The 15,955-nt window shown below is 39.3% G+C and overlaps 2 protein-coding genes across 3 annotated transcripts; one reads left to right on the forward strand and one right to left on the reverse strand.

Annotated features, from left to right (window-relative positions):
- Window positions 1–106: 106 nt before the first annotated feature.
- On the forward strand, window positions 107–13,858 carry xpo7 (exportin 7). 2 transcript variants are annotated; one of them, XM_056737509.1, is made up of 28 exons: window positions 107–228; window positions 3,189–3,335; window positions 3,523–3,616; window positions 3,837–4,003; window positions 4,484–4,549; window positions 4,815–4,934; window positions 5,047–5,212; window positions 5,348–5,421; window positions 5,517–5,636; window positions 6,157–6,303; window positions 6,490–6,662; window positions 6,847–7,040; window positions 7,118–7,223; window positions 7,303–7,438; window positions 7,900–7,973; window positions 8,075–8,155; window positions 8,270–8,333; window positions 8,413–8,521; window positions 8,699–8,805; window positions 8,885–8,973; window positions 9,281–9,388; window positions 9,478–9,560; window positions 9,790–10,004; window positions 10,093–10,231; window positions 10,352–10,512; window positions 11,643–11,741; window positions 11,858–11,985; window positions 12,090–13,858. In XM_056737509.1, exons 1-28 carry the CDS (start codon window positions 211–213, stop codon window positions 12,181–12,183), a joined length of 3,279 nt encoding a protein of 1,092 aa, XP_056593487.1. In that variant the 5' UTR covers window positions 107–210; the 3' UTR covers window positions 12,184–13,858. The 2 variants fall into 2 exon arrangements, with proteins under 2 accessions (XP_056593487.1, XP_056593488.1); XM_056737510.1 differs by having other exon boundaries at window positions 108–228; window positions 4,830–4,934.
- A 361-nt stretch (window positions 13,859–14,219) lies between these two features.
- pbdc1 (polysaccharide biosynthesis domain containing 1) lies at window positions 14,220–15,923 on the reverse strand. The gene is made up of 6 exons (XM_056737513.1): window positions 15,826–15,923; window positions 15,291–15,356; window positions 15,145–15,204; window positions 14,919–15,059; window positions 14,730–14,841; window positions 14,220–14,600 (listed from the first exon to the last, which is right to left on the reverse strand). The coding sequence occupies exons 1-6, from the start codon at window positions 15,892–15,894 to the stop codon at window positions 14,488–14,490; spliced, it is 561 nt and encodes a 186-aa protein (XP_056593491.1). The 5' UTR covers window positions 15,895–15,923; the 3' UTR covers window positions 14,220–14,487.
- Window positions 15,924–15,955: the final 32 nt, after the last annotated feature.

A 15,955-nucleotide genomic window follows, 5' to 3' on the forward strand; every position in this document is an offset into this window, starting at 1 on the left:
TTTGCAGTTTCACTTTAAGAAGCATGTAAACAAAGGCTCTTTTCGGCGTTGGATTCGGCGCTGGATCTGTCGTAGAGCTATTCACGAAGCATTCGGCGAACATCTGGCTTTATTACTACGTGCGCCAATTGCGTAAATGTTTCGGTGATTGTGGGCAGATGCGCGCATGCTCATTGTCAGGGGGAGTGAGAGGAGCATGAATGGAGCAAAATGGCGGATCATGTGCAGGTAAGTAAATGATTTTGTTTTGCTATTATTATATTGATCACTTCTGATCCACTGCAGTCAGCTGATGGATTCCGAGGCTCATTTCGGCGATGCAGACGTGTTTGTTTTAAATGCATGCATCGCGTTGCGGGAGACGCTGACTAGCATGGTTTATTGGATGCGATTACCAAGTGTTGACTTGTGGCCTGTCATCATGTTGATTTTAACTCTGTGGTCCATGATAAGACAGAACTGTGCAGTGTGCGGCATTGATGAAAGTTGCCTGAAAGCAAAATGCAAAGAGTTTTATTTGAAGCAACGCGGATCGGCGGCGCCTGAGAGATCATTTATATTATTCGCATGCAACTCCATAGCGACAGTAATGTTTTACACTGTAAACAAGGCAGCATCTCTCATTCAGCCGCTTACAATGCATTGAATGCACTGGCCTCGTATATAAAGCCAACAGTAAATCGAGCTCAGCGAGATTTAGTTGAAGAGTTAAGCTTTTCGGTGAGCTCGAGGGCACATATGCATTCAGTTATCTGTCATAGTGTTGCGGTAACCAAATGTGATCCGTTTTCTCGGCTCTGCAAGCTCCTCGCGATGTTAGCCTGTAGCTCACTTGCTAACTCATGAGATTCTCCCGCGCGCCGCCTCGCCAAAGCAAAAGCCCAGCGAGAATTCACTTATTTTGTTTAAATCGTAGAATAATAAATCCTTTAAAAATGTTTATAGTCTGTAAATGACCACATCACGGTTAAAATAATAGTAATATACACATTTTGCTTGTGATTTATAAGTGTAACGGTTAACTTACTGGTTAACAGGACAGTTTAAGGTATTACTTCGACGAAGTGATTAAATGCAAAGGTTTGCACCACAAGTGTTATTTGTGATATTTACGTCCAATATACTTTATTTTATCGTTTATAATTGTGCAAAAAGTCTCGTTGTTTATCGCGATGTTTTATAACGTGCTAACGAAATACGCGCTGTACATTCAGCCCGGTTGCCTTTAGCGTTACATCCAGATCCACTCTTTTCTAACTCGATTGTATTTCACAATATTGTTCACGTTCGTGTGGGGATTTGTGAGACAAACTTGGCAACCCCCTTTCATGCGCGCTCATGGAGAAATAGTTTCTCTAGTTCTACACCTCAAGTTTTGTGTTGTTATAATGTCAGACATTGCTGCTCTTGACAGCCTGGGCATCACAGATGAACACTACACTAGCATTTCACAGTCACTTGTTGTAAACAACGTGTCTATGACAGCTGACAGGTCATATTTGAGGTCAAAGTTTAAGGGGGTCTCCAAAATGGTGTTAAATAACTGTTTGTTATATAGTGTTAAATAGTGTGTGTTTTTTTGCCTGCTTCCCATCTGAGGGATCAACAGTAAACATGAGCTTTCCTGTTGTTGTCATGTGTCTAGTAGGTGATAAAGAAGTCATTCTATTTGCAGTAATATATTATTTATTATCACATGATCGGGCTGCTTTGTTAAAGGACACACATTGTTGGTCTTAGCCGTGTGCTTGTCTTGAACCCGAAATTAAAGTTCTGCATGTTTTAGTCGACGTACATTTGTGTAAATGTCAACTCGTTTTTGGAGGGCAGTTAAAGTGACTCGGCATTTGAGGCTTCGTTTTTAAATGCTCAGCGACTTGAAAATATTGCTATTGCCTTGTGGTATATGCGTGTGAAATATAATTATTTAATACCCACATGTTCATTTAGCTTTCAACCACTTACTACTAAATTTAAAGTAGGCATAACCATTTTTGCAGTTTCGTCGGTTCTTCAAACCCACACCTTCAGTCTATCTTGAGTTGTCTTATCTCAACTGCGCAGCTCCTTCCAATTCAACATGAAATTTATCTGTTCGGATGCAAAATGCATTATATCTCTGTTTCCAATAACTTTTTGGGTACTCCCTGTTCTTTTCGGGGCCCTTGATTCACGTCGCAATAAGTTGCGTAAGCATACGTGATCGTGCGATGAATCGCCAACTTTACGTTAGGTTTACGTTGCTGTTCATTTAACCCAGGATTCACTCAATAGCGTCTTTGTAAACTAGACATGAACTTTGTAGAGGGAGCTCTGCATGTGTTGTCGTTGCTGTTTTTTCTGCTGATGTTGATTTTTGTGTGGTTCTGCTCCACTAGGGAACAAAGAACTGTTTAGAGTCAAAGGCTCTGTTTTGCTGCATAACACGGGTTAGCTCTTTGCTTGCCATTATCAGTGACTTCTCAGTTACAGTCTAATTTTTCATTCGTGCATAATCCAGATACTATCCTAGTGACCCGGAACAAAAACGTCAAAATATAGCGGATGCCTAGCATGAGATGTATATAAGATCTGGTGTTTTATAAACATGAATTTGCTCAACATCTCATCTACAGTGAACCTGGATATCAGAGATTTGTGAGATGGGCTCTGTTATCTTTTGGGCCAGCAATAACCACTTTTAGACTATATAGCAGTGCTCTGGCAACCTCCCGCCACAGCCTAGAAACTGCATAGCAACACCCTGGCAACCTCTCATGTCATCATATCATGGTGGTGATTTTTGCACAAGCACGTTTTTTTTCCCTCATTTATTCTGCATGAAGCAATACTCGACAGCCCGGCGGTTCGCTTAATGCAAGGTCTTAAAAAATATGTTGTGACATTAATGGAACAGTTGAGCTGGTGTTATAACGTCACTTGCCACTGCATGGGTGTGTTTTCTGGATCTTTAGTACTGGGTTGGTAGGTTTTACAGCCATGCGGTTGTCATAATGGATAATGACACTTAGTTGTATCTCCTAGTAGGTCATCTTACTTTCTGTGACCTTCAGGACAAACACATTTACATGGTGGAGTTTGTAATGCTTTACGAAAGACATGTTCTTAAGGTGTTCTTCGAAACGGTTTAAGATAAACTGGGATTTTTACATTAATATCTGTATGTTTTTTTTGCCCGTCTCTTTCAGAGCCTAGCCCAGCTAGAGATCCTGTGCAAGCAGCTATATGAGACCACAGACACCACCACACGTGTGCAGGCAGAGAAAGCGCTGGTGGAGTTCACCAACAATCCCGACTGCCTGAGTAAATGCCAGCTGTTGCTGGAGAGAGGAAGTGTAAGAATTCAACTTTTTCAAAGCTGTAGAACAGGATGACCGAAGTGATCTGACATCATTGTTAAAGATACCAATTCTTTCTACTAAGTACTAGGTCAAGCAACAACTGGAAATAGCATCATGTTTTCCTTCTGATCGGTATTGCTGAGGGTCACCTGATATCGTGTTTTTATGTCATTTTTTACAGTCGTCATACTCACAGTTGCTGGCTGCGACGAGTCTCTCCAAGTTGGTATCCCGTACGAGTAACCCGCTTCCCCTAGAACAACGCATTGACATTCGTAAGTTTAAAACATGCTTTCACATTGTTCCTCCGTTGTCATAGTTGTGGTGTTGTTGACGGCGCTGATCTATTAAGTTCTTGTTATTGTCTGTTTTGTGGATGGGCTTCTTCTGTCCTTACTAAAAAAAACAAGTTGTATAGAATAAAAAATCCTATAAGGTCCTCATCTAACAGCATTAAACCTTACTGAAATTACTTATATACCTATTGTTCCTTAGGAAATTATGTTCTTAATTATCTGGCAACCCGGCCAAAGCTTGCTGCCTTTGTGACACAAGCCCTGATCCAGCTGTACGCCAGAATCACCAAGCTTGGCTGGTTCGACTGCCAAAAGGAAGATTACGTCTTCAGGAATGTCATAGTCGATGTGACAAGATTTTTGCAGGTAAGATCTTTGTCACTGTTATTATGGCTCATAACTAAGATAAAGAGTTCACAGTAATGCTATTTTTAAGAAGAAAAAAACAATGTCTTGGTCAGCCTCTTGTTAAATGTAAACACATTTGCGAATCAAATGATCGGTCAAGTTTTTTTTCAACCTAGTGTCTCATTTTGGTTATATCGCTTTAGCCAACCATACTCTTTTTTTTTTTTTTTTCAGACATACACTTGTATTCTGAATGAAGGCTTAAATTATGATTTTGAGCATGTTAGAAAATTCAAATGTCTTTTTTTATCGCTAAGCTGGTGTGATTTTTCCAGAAAATGTTTTATAGCTTTAATGCACTTTGAGGATTAAATCATGTGTGGAATTGATGCGGTTTAATGCAAATTAATTTCAAGTTTTTCAAATGTTCCACAAAGGGTTAAATTATTTTAGGATTCATTAAGTTGAAGTATTTAAATGCCTCTTTTTTTATTTCAGGATAGTGTGGAACACTGCATCATAGGAGTAACAATACTTTCTCAGTTAACCAATGAGATTAACCAAGTAAGTTTCTCTGCTCTCTATCGTGTCTGTTATGATGTTTTCTCCTGTATGTGAGCTTGTATTATTGCTGTACGTTTATTGACATTAAGACAATCCCACTATAATTCCTTCACGGCATTAATTTAACACTTTTGAATATCAGTTCATAATTTAGGAGATAGCTAAACATTTTGATATAAATATATATATATATATATATATACATCTGAAATGTTTATAGGAAGTTCAGGAAGCGAAAGTCACACTAAAGATTTATAAAGCCTAGTTTTTGCTTCTCCAGGCAGATTCATCGCATCCGCTCACAAAACACAGGAAGATCGCGTCATCGTTTCGAGATTCCTCTTTGTTTGACATCTTCACACTTTCCTGCAACCTTCTCAAGCAGGTAAGGGATAAACTCATCAGTCTCTTCAGCGTTCTCATAGAAAAGCAGTAGTATGTTCAGCACACTTAAATTTCATATATGAGGCTCAGTGGCTTGTTCTGTATGTGTTCAGGCATCTGGGAAGAACTTGAATCTAAACGATGAGAGCCAGCACGGGCTGCTCATGCAGCTGCTCAAACTGGCCCACAACTGCCTCAACTTTGACTTCATCGGTACATCAACCGATGAGTCCTCAGATGATCTGTGCACCGTCCAGATCCCCACCAGCTGGAGATCAGGTGAGCTTCCATATTCTCTATGATGTCAGTCTTAATGTGTTGTACGCCTGTGTTTTCAAGACTTATTATTTCTCCATTAGGTATTAAATGTTTAAAAAAAATGAATTGCTCATTTGAGTTTTTTCTCATTCGTAGCCTTTTTGGATTCCTCGACCTTGCAGCTGTTTTTTGATCTGTATCATTCCATCCCTCCCTCGCTTTCCCCCCTGGTAAGTGTGAGATTAACAGCTAGAGACGCACATGGAGATAAACAAACTATTCCTCTAAATCTTGTGTTAAATGTGCTTTTTAAACTTTCTTTCAGGTTTTGTCTTGTCTAGTTCAGATAGCATCTGTCCGGAGGTCTCTCTTCAACAACGCCGAAAGAGCAAAGTTCCTTTCACATTTAGTGGATGGTGTCAAGAGAATATTGGAGAACCCACAGGTATGACACCAATCTTTCTACTTGTTAATAAGCATCTTTATAAGCGTTTGTCATTTTAGAAGGAAAGGTACCTAAATGAGAAATATTGTTCAAAATATACTTGGTATCAAATAGTATAATCTCAAATAGTATAAAAATCAGTGGTAGAAATGTTATGAAACTTGAAAATAGATGAAGTGTTTGGTTCCAAAATCTTGTTTTTTAATGTGCATTTCAATTAATATCAAACTGCAGTTGGTTTGTTTGGATTCAAGCTATGATAACTAAAATAATACAGCTAGCTAACACAATAAAACATGATAAAAATTGAAAATCTGTTTAATGAGTTATCTCGTTTTGGAACCAAACTCTTCATATTCAGATTAACGTAAACCACTTGTAAATAACTTTTTGTCATTATTTTCTGTCATACATATACTGTATATAGACCATAAAAAAACTATATGACTATGTTTTTTTTCGCTTTCAGACAACTGCTTTGTTAAATGTGCAAATATTTGTTTGAAATCATTTTTTATAGAGTTTGTCAGATCCAAACAACTACCATGAGTTCTGCCGTCTGCTGGCTCGACTCAAGAGCAACTATCAGTTAGGAGAGCTGGTAAAAGTCGAAAACTACCCCGAGGTCATCAGACTGATCGCTAACTTCACCGTAACTAGTCTACAGGTGAGTCAAAGCCTCTGCATTCTAAACCCACAGCTAAATTCTACATTAACTTTAACTCAACAGCACATAAAACAAATATAAAGTCAACCAGAAGCCAAATAATGACCAGGTTGCTGCTGAAATCAAAATCGCATTAAGATGAGTGTTTTTTTTATTAAAATGTATAAAATGTTTGATGTCTCGCAGCACTGGGAGTTTGCACCCAACAGTGTGCACTATCTGCTGAGTCTATGGCAGCGTTTGGCCGCCTCTGTCCCATACGTGAAGGCCACAGAACCCCACATGTTGGAGACCTACACCCCTGAGGTGACCAAAGCCTACATCACATCTCGCCTGGAGTCCGTACACGTCATTTTGAGGTGAGATAATGAAAATAGACTGCTCTACGTACCTGTGTATGTAGTTAATGGCATGGTATGCACTTCACATGAATAGTCACAATTAAATTGAAGGCTATGTAGAACGTTATCTTATAATAAATATATTAAAATGATCAAACATGTCAAATGAGTTGTCACAGCATGGTATTTCTGGTTTGCAAAGGGATGGTCTTGAAGACCCCTTGGATGATGCCGGTTTGGTGCAGCAACAGTTGGACCAGCTGTCGACCATCGGGCGATGCGAATATGAGAAGACCTGTGCCCTGCTGGTCCAGCTCTTCGACCAGTCGGCCCAGTCCTACCAAGAGCTTCTGCAGTCCACCAACTCCAGCACGATGGATATAGCAGTACAGGAGGGTGAGATTAAACACAAGTCCAGACATGTAATAAAATGGTAAAAGACTATACTTGGCTTACAGTATGATTCTGTTCAGGCCGTTTGACATGGCTGGTGTACATCATTGGCGCAGTGATCGGAGGAAGAGTTTCTTTCGCAAGCACAGATGAGCAGGACGCCATGGACGGGGAGCTTGTGTGTCGGTGAGGAATCGTCTGCACATAATAATGAAATGTCAATCGTGTGGATAGTTCCTGAATGTTTGCCTTTTGTCCTTTTCAGGGTTTTGCAGTTAATGAATCTCACAGACTCTCGACTGGCACAAGCTGGAAATGAAAAGCTCGAGTTGGCCATGCTCAGTTTCTTCGAACAGTTCCGCAAGATCTATATCGGTGACCAGGTGCAAAAATCATCAAAGGTAATCGTGTTTGGTCTGTTTGTGCGAGTCTGAACTGTACGAAAGGTTTCGAGAGACGAAATTTCTTAGCTTGTTTGTGTAAACAACAAAACAAACACAGGAAAATTTGCTTGCAGGGAGTTCATTACTGACCCCTCGTAGCATGCGCAGTTTACTTTTGAAACTCTCAGATTGGCCGACTTTTGTGATTGTGTTGCATCTGGGATTTGTAAAACCTCAGTTCTTTAGTATGCCGTGTTGTGCGGTTTTGTTTTATCTGTTTTTATTTAAGGTGGCTTTGTAAACGCACTTGTAGGGTTGCTAGTCTGATGTCACAAATGTACAATGTCACAAATTTCCATGAGACAGTGTTGCATAACCAACTATTAACAATACTTTAGATGTCAGGACTACATGTTTTAGTGGGAAAATACATTTTGCGTAAATATAATATAACAGAAATTTTTTTGTTTGATCCCCAGTTGTATCGGAGACTATCAGAAGTTCTTGGGCTGAATGATGAGACCATGGTACTTAGTGTTTTCATTGGGAAAATGTGAGTATATGTCAACCATCAAATAATTATTGTCATCATGTAAATGTTTATTTGTTAAAAAAGTTGCTAGTTAAGTTACTAAAACTTCTGTTTTGATGTAGAATCACCAACTTGAAGTACTGGGGACAGTGCGAACCAATCACATCAAAGACACTACAGCTTCTCAATGACCTCTCTATTGGATATCCTTAACAATATCAGCTTTGCTCATGACACTGCAGAGTCGTCATTATTCTATCTGAAACGTTCTAGACGACAAATAGGGTTTGCAATATTTCCTTAACCTCTGTTCTCACTTACAGCAGTGTTAGAAAACTAGTGAAGCTCAGCGCTGTCCAGTTCATGCTAAACAACCATACAGTAAGTCACCAACCTCAAATCAGTTACTTCTACAGTTACTTTGCACTGTAACAAACTGGCAATTCCTTTTGTGTGACAGAGTGAGCACTTTTCTTTCCTGGGCGTGAACAATCAGGCCAACCTCAGCGACATGAGGTGTCGGACAACTTTCTACACAGCCTTGGGGAGACTTCTTATGGTAGATTTGGGTAAGGGTACCTACCTACTATAGAAATTGTAGGTTAACGTTTACGTAATTCGCATTTTACATTAAAAGGATCATTGCATTGTGTTCCATTCTGTTGTAGGCTGTCTTTTTAACAAGAGAACAGGAACAGTTAGTTAGCACTTCTAGACACCGGTAGTTATACGCTGTGTTTTGACAGGAGAGGATGAGGACCAGTTTGAGCAGTTCATGCTTCCTCTTACTGCTGCGTTTGAAGCCGTCGCTCAGATGTTCAGCACCAACACCTTCAATGAACAAGAAGCTAAAGTAAGATGTCATCTTTTTTGTAAACCTCTTAAAATCTTGTTTTTCACATGGTGGATGAACAGATGTTTGTTTCTTTCAGAGGACTTTAGTGGGACTGGTGAGAGATCTGAGAGGAATTGCCTTCGCCTTCAATGCCAAGACCAGCTTTATGATGCTTTTCGATTGGATGTATCCTTTAGACCAAATGTAAATGCAAAAATCAAACGGGTTGGCCCGCCCCGAACTTGTGCCATTGGTTGAGCCAGTTTTGCTATGGAGAGCCATTCAATTAGGAAAATCATACATTTTGAGCATGTGACATCTGTATTTAAACCAGGGCATGAGAGAGTCATTTAAAATAGAAAAGTTGCATTTAAACAGACTTTGAAAGTTTCAGTATATGATTCAAACAAACATCTTCTTGTCAAAATAAAAATTTCAGGTTGTGGCTGTATGCTATTATCAACGTTTTCCTTAACAGTTCTTTTCTGCACAGTTACCCTACCTACATGCCCATTTTACAGCGGGCAATAGAGCTCTGGTATCATGTACCTGCCTGCACCACACCGGTCCTTAAACTCATGGCCGAGCTCGTCCACAATAGGTACGTAAACATGATCCTGTAGTAGTTCATGTTTTATAATGATTCTGTATGTAGTTCATGGTTTATAAAATTCATTTTCTGCCTTGTAGGTCACAAAGATTACAATTTGACGTGTCTTCACCAAATGGAATCCTGCTGTTCAGAGAGACAAGCAAGATGATAACAACATATGGTACATCCTCCTCTTCTGTGCTTGACTTCTTCATCTTTACAAAGCGATTTCTCCTACAGATTGTTTAATGCAATTCCACAAATACTACACTGTAGTTTTTCATTTTTTTCTTGTGAGAACTTATAAATGTTAGAACACTTTACAATAGGTTGTATTTGGTAACGTTAGTTCATGCATTAGCTAACATGAACTAGCAATTTTAAATATTTTTTTATGTTTTTTTTTAAAGGGAATCGAATCCTGACGCTGGGTGAGGTGCCAAAAGATCAGGTATACGCACTGAAGCTAAAGGGAATCTCCATCTGTTTCTCTATGCTGAAAGCCGTACTAAGCGGCAACTACGTCAACTTCGGTGTCTTCCGGCTATACGGGGATGATGCCCTAGACAACGCCCTGCAGACCTTCATAAAGCTGCTCCTATCCATCCCTCACAGTGACCTGCTGGTGAGACCATTCTCCATACGTGATTTAAAGTAGCATTGTTGTGTCCTTTACCATTTGCATTGGTTGATTTGTTCTCTTCTTCTTGCAGGACTATCCAAAGCTCAGTCAGTCCTACTACTCTCTTCTGGAGGTGCTAACTCAAGACCATATGAACTTCATCGCCAGCCTGGAACCTCATGTAGTCATGTACATCCTGTCCTCCATATCAGAGGGGCTTACAGCACTTGGTAAGGAACAGCTTTTGTGAACCGTGTGTTTGCAAACCTCTGGCTGGAGACGTTTGCCTCAGAGATGTATAGCTGAAGTCATCATATGGTGGGTGGTGATGTTTTTCCCTTCCTTTACAGACACAATGGTGTGCACTGGTTGCTGCTCCAGCCTGGACCACATAGTTACTTATCTGTTCAAGCAGCTTTCACGCAGCACCAAGAAAAGAGCGGCGCCTATGGCCCAAGAGAGTGACCGCTTCCTTCATATAATGCAGCAGCACCCTGAGATGATCCAGCAGGTGAGATCCAGAAACATACTTTTACATACTGTTCTGTAGACTATGGTTTCAAAATGCTCTTGAAGTACTTTTATGTTATACTATCGGCCTGGCGCAAGTCCAAAACACTAACGCATCCAGAGAGTCCGTGGAAAGAAACCAAATATACTGTAGATGAGTCAGTACTTTAAAAAATGAGTCAGTACTTTGTTATTTTTATTAAGGTTCGTTTTCATTTCAGTCGGGATCTGAACAGTGTTTTGCCAGTTTAAATAACAAAATGAACCTCAACATTTTGGAATTCGGATTCGTCTGATATCATTACAGCAACATCTTTGACAATATTCTGAAATCGCGAAATGGCCATACAAAATGTAATGGCTTGAAATATTAATAATAATGGTTCAATTACTTCTCGTTTAAAAGTCATGTTGCAATAAAGGTTCTAATGAATATGTAAATGTAAAAAATTTGCGCTTTCCAAATACTGATATTCATGCTGATGACACTACAGCATATGTTCCTTCTTTTTTGTTCATGGCCAATCACATGCCTGTATATTTATGTAAATATTATCTTTATGTTGTTGTATTTATTATTATGAATAAAAACAGAGACATTTATTTTTAATTCAGTTTCAATTAAGTAATTATATATTATTTAATTCCTTTAGAAGGAAATGTAAGTGTAGTTTGTATTTTATGATAATTTCTTCGTTGCCGCAATTTTAGATTTTCTCTCCATACTTTTACACAGAATTTGTTTTTATTTCTTTCTGCTCAAGTTTTTTGGTTGATACTGGTTTTGTTTGTTTTCATTTAATAATTTTAGTGCCTTAAACATGTTTATTTCTGAAGCAACATTTTCAAAAAAAAATTGCATTAGACTGATATTTTATTTTATTTAACTTAAGCCATAATAACCGGAGTAATCTGTTCAGTTTGAATTATTTTATAACTCTTTTCACAACATTGCGTTGTTAGTAAATAAATAATAATACAAAGTGCAGAGACTTAAGAGTAAAGAAATTATGAAATATGTCAAATAGAGGATATATATCGCTTTTTTTTCATCAAGATGGACATTGAGAAAACTAACTGATAATAATTGTTTGTTTAATTGTTAATCATTGTGTAACTGTTATTGTCCAGATGCTGTCCACAGTGTTGAATATCATCATTTTCGAAGATTGTAGGAATCAGTGGTCTATGTCACGGCCACTTCTTGGTTTGATTCTACTCAATGAGAAGGTGAGTGATGCAGTTGGGTATATGTTGTTGGTATAAATGTCCATTAGTTATTGGGTTTTGTCCGTTATTTTATTATTAGGGGTTGTCTGATCAGAGTGTTATGTTTGTGTGTGAAGTATTTTGCAGATCTAAGGAACAGCATTGTGAACAGCCAGCCACCGGAAAAGCAGCAAGCCATGCACTTATGCTTTGAAAATCTCATGGAGGGCATAGAGAGAAACTTGCTTACAAAAAACAGAGACAGGTAATTTCAATACAGTTTTGTTTTTGTGTATTTTTCACTGAATTCCTTGTATTTTTTATTTATTCCAGTTCCATCAATTTTAGATTTTCCCTCTGTACTTCCAGGTTTACACAGAATCTTTCAGTATTTAGAAGAGAAGTCAATGACTCCATGAAGAATTCCACATACGGGGTAAACAGCAACGATATGATGAGCTGACATTCCATAGAGAACCAGGCCCCGCCCACGTGGCCCAGCCCCGCCCTGTACTCCCACCCGCCCCTGGCCCGGATGCCGGGGGACCACCGCTGCGCAAGCCTGCACCTCCCGCTCCCCAATCCCTAAATCCCTCACACCTCCCCACCGTCCCTTTTTATATATATACACATATAAATATATACATATTTTAAAGCCAGTTTCTAGAGGTCATTCACTTTGGCCATTCTCTTGTCATTTGGGGCTCAAAGTCCAAAGAGAGAGGAGGGGAATGGTAGGGAATGGGTTTGGGGTGTGGGACAGCACCTGTGTGGAATCTAGAGCGGCCGGCAGAAGTCCAAAAGCTCTTAGGGATGATGGAAAAACGGGCGTTGAGTGTCTGTGTGTTTGCGTGAGTGTGTTGGAGCGCGTGTCTGTGGAAAGCAAGGGTTAAGATGAGCTGTAATACATAGCACTCTGCTTTTGCCTGCCTTGTATAGAAACACATAAGGAAAAAAGTGTACATTTTTTTCATAACATTTTCAACAATGTTTATAATGATTACGATTTAAGAAAAATAATGAGTGTGATTGAATCTTTTTACAGTCTAGTAAGTTAGTGCAGCTGTGCTGAAGTGTGGGTTTGTCTGTATGGAGAGAGAGAGAGAGAGATTTGTTTATATCCGGGTGGCGTGAGTGTTGGGATTGACACCCGTCTGTGGAGGGGGACGGGACATGGGCGGGGTCAAAGGTTCAATTTGTTTTTTTCTTCAGATTAAATCTATGGAACAAACATTGGTGCACAGATGAGTTTGTAAATACACTTTATTGCAGTTACGTCTTCAAAAGGTTTAACATTTCCCTCATTTATAACGTTTATGGGCATGGTGTCAAGTCAATCTTGGGTCAACCCTTCCCACGTGAGAGCTGTCGTGACATCCCACCGGCGTCACCATCAAGTTTGTTCCGAGATCTGCTCGTCGCTGACCTGGGAACAGCCCTAAAACGACCCATAGATCTTTTTTACAATCTTTCTGAGAACACGACTGTTCCCCTCCCTTTTGTCTCTAAAGGATTTGATCATGTCTTTTGTGGATTTGATTAGATAAAGTGACTTATGGTTGTGGTGAAGTTGCTCTCTGAGCTTTCGTCAACCGTTTCCCTGCTTTTTGAACTCACATGCTTCCAGTCTTTCGTGGCTTTATTGTCGATCTGGCGTTCTTCGGTAGTGAAGCCTTTTGAATGTAGCCTTGTCCTTAACAAAAGACCCCGATAGGTCTCACGGGCAACAGCAGCGGATCACTCTGGTCAGTTGTCTTTAGCTTTAACCCCTCACGTTTTTTCACTCCCCCTCAGAAGGATTCCCGTTTTATTTTTAATAACTGAGAAGCGTAAACAGAACGTAGTAAATTTAAAAACAGAACCCGGACGGAATGTATTTGCAACTTGTGCTACTCGACGGATGTTGCTGCTAACTGTTTGTGAAGAATTAGCTCATCTCTTAACCATGTCCAACACTTATGGATGTTTATTAAGTTCTCTTTATTTTTCTCTTGGTTCCCTGACGTGAATGTGTGTTTTGGCGACTGTGTGTTGGGTCCATCGAGTGATAAGGTAGCTGGTTGAATTGTTTGTTTGGATGTCTGCTACATATAGTGTAAGCATTGTGACTGCAAAATAAACATCATTGGTTTGTACTACCATGTCCGTAATTTGTGACTGGCAGCCCTGTGGCGCACAATAATGAACGTCTGTCCGACTTCAGTTGACCTTTATTTTATTAATGCACATTCTTGGTTTTGTATGAGTTCTCTTGAAGAAAAGTTTCGTTTTAAAACTGTTTAGTAGCAGTGATATGCATTTTGGTAAAGGTCTCAAGACGTGAGTCTGTAGACATCTCCATCTTTTGTTCATTTGAGATCAGCAAACTATTCAAAATTTCCCGAGCTTTAAGATCCGACTAAATCTTTTGAGGTTCTTTACAGGTAGCACATATTCACTTTTGAGGTTACACAAGGCACCTAACCTTCAGATAATACATCATCAATGGACACCAAACACTATTTTCTGAACTTTGTTTTATTTGTGTTCATACAAAAAAAATCCAAGACTTGACTAATAAAGCAAAATAATAATCCATCATGCAGCAAAGTGATGGAGTACAGATGAGAAATACAATATTTATTACAAACATTTACATAGAGGAACAGTTAACTTTCAATGTTCCAAATGTCATCATCTGAGGACCTAAAGGTGATTTATGTTGACATAATGTCTAAGAAGTCTTTTTAACACTAAGAAGGCCTCTTGAAATAACACGTTGACTTGATTAACTCTGATCTTCTTTCTGTTGTTTGGCTTTTGAGCCGGCGTTGTGGACAAACTCATTATAGCCCTCCCTGTTTCTTGCGATCTCAATGGCGTAAAACTGGATTCTGGTGGCTGAAATAAAAAATATTAGTTTATATTTAAACCTGCAATCTAACCATAGCTTTAAATGTGTGATCATTAAAAACAGGAGTAAGATTGTCATTGTTGCCTTCTAAGAAGTTCACGTCTGACATAACATACCAAATATTGTGTTTATTTCTGTGTAGTCCTTCTGACAGTCTATGCGTAATAATGTGCCATAGTTGAAGTCCTCTACGATGCCATCGAACTGGTTACAAAAAGGCCTCCATGTCTGTAAAACAAATGAGCAAAAACTTGAATTATTGTGTGTGGGCAGTATCTTCTAACGTACGTTGGGACTTTACGCACCTCTTTAGCCTCGGCCGACTTCAGCAGCTCAGGGTCCAGAACCTGAATACTAAAGTCAGGAAACGCTTCCCGGAATTTAGTGTAGATCTGGTCGTCCGATTTAGTTAGCTTTAGAAATTTTGGATCAACCGCAGAAATGAGCTGGAGAAGGAAGAAATAAATGGTTTGTAAAGCTGGACATGCAAGGGGTTCTGGTAACGTGATCCTAATCCATTCCAGCACTTACATTAAAGTAAACTTCAGCATGATTGTAGGCTTTCATAGCCCACATTACCTCCAATTGGGTCTGTTGGGACATGTTTTATAAGTAAGGTTAGTCTGTTGAGGATTTGATGCTAGTAATTTTGCAAATATTAAGACGTCATCACTCACATCATTTCCATAAGCCTCTGCTGGGAGAGAGAGCGCATGCGCAGCAGCGGTGGCTCCCTCGACCCCCTATTTCATTTGAAGGAAAAATAATATTAAATCTGATTGAGCACAAGATTAAACACTACAGAGAAATAATTGAACACAACATTAAACACTACTGAGAAATAATAAATCAAATGTGGCATTTATACCATTGGAAAACAATTAAAGACTGCATTGTTTGCATCGCGGTGTAATTTTGACACGAAACGACTCGACTACTAAATCACAATAGTCACGTTATATCATTGAACATAGTACAAACAAATACTTGTATTCATTATTTGATCGTGTTTGTTTTTCCAGTTTTTGGCCATATGAACATAGCATGCTTGTTAGCATGCATGCTAACTGAGACATGTAGGTTTACTAATCTGGCCTCTTAACAGAAATCAAATCCTTATTTGTGAACACGCCTCTATACAATGATAGGTTTACCTGTCACATTATTCAATAGTGATGTTTTAATCCATAAACATAATAACTAACTGCCTACCAGAGATGCAAGAACATCCCCCGTGTCCATGCTGACGCCGTTTGACCCGGACGTGCACGAGCACGTCATGATAAACAATCATGTGATTTAAGTGCGGCATGTTGTTGTCCGTTATTTCCTCTTTTCCTTA

This window comes from Triplophysa dalaica, chromosome 22 (assembly GCF_015846415.1).
Source record: "Triplophysa dalaica isolate WHDGS20190420 chromosome 22, ASM1584641v1, whole genome shotgun sequence".
Taxonomy (NCBI): Eukaryota; Metazoa; Chordata; class Actinopteri; order Cypriniformes; family Nemacheilidae; genus Triplophysa; species Triplophysa dalaica.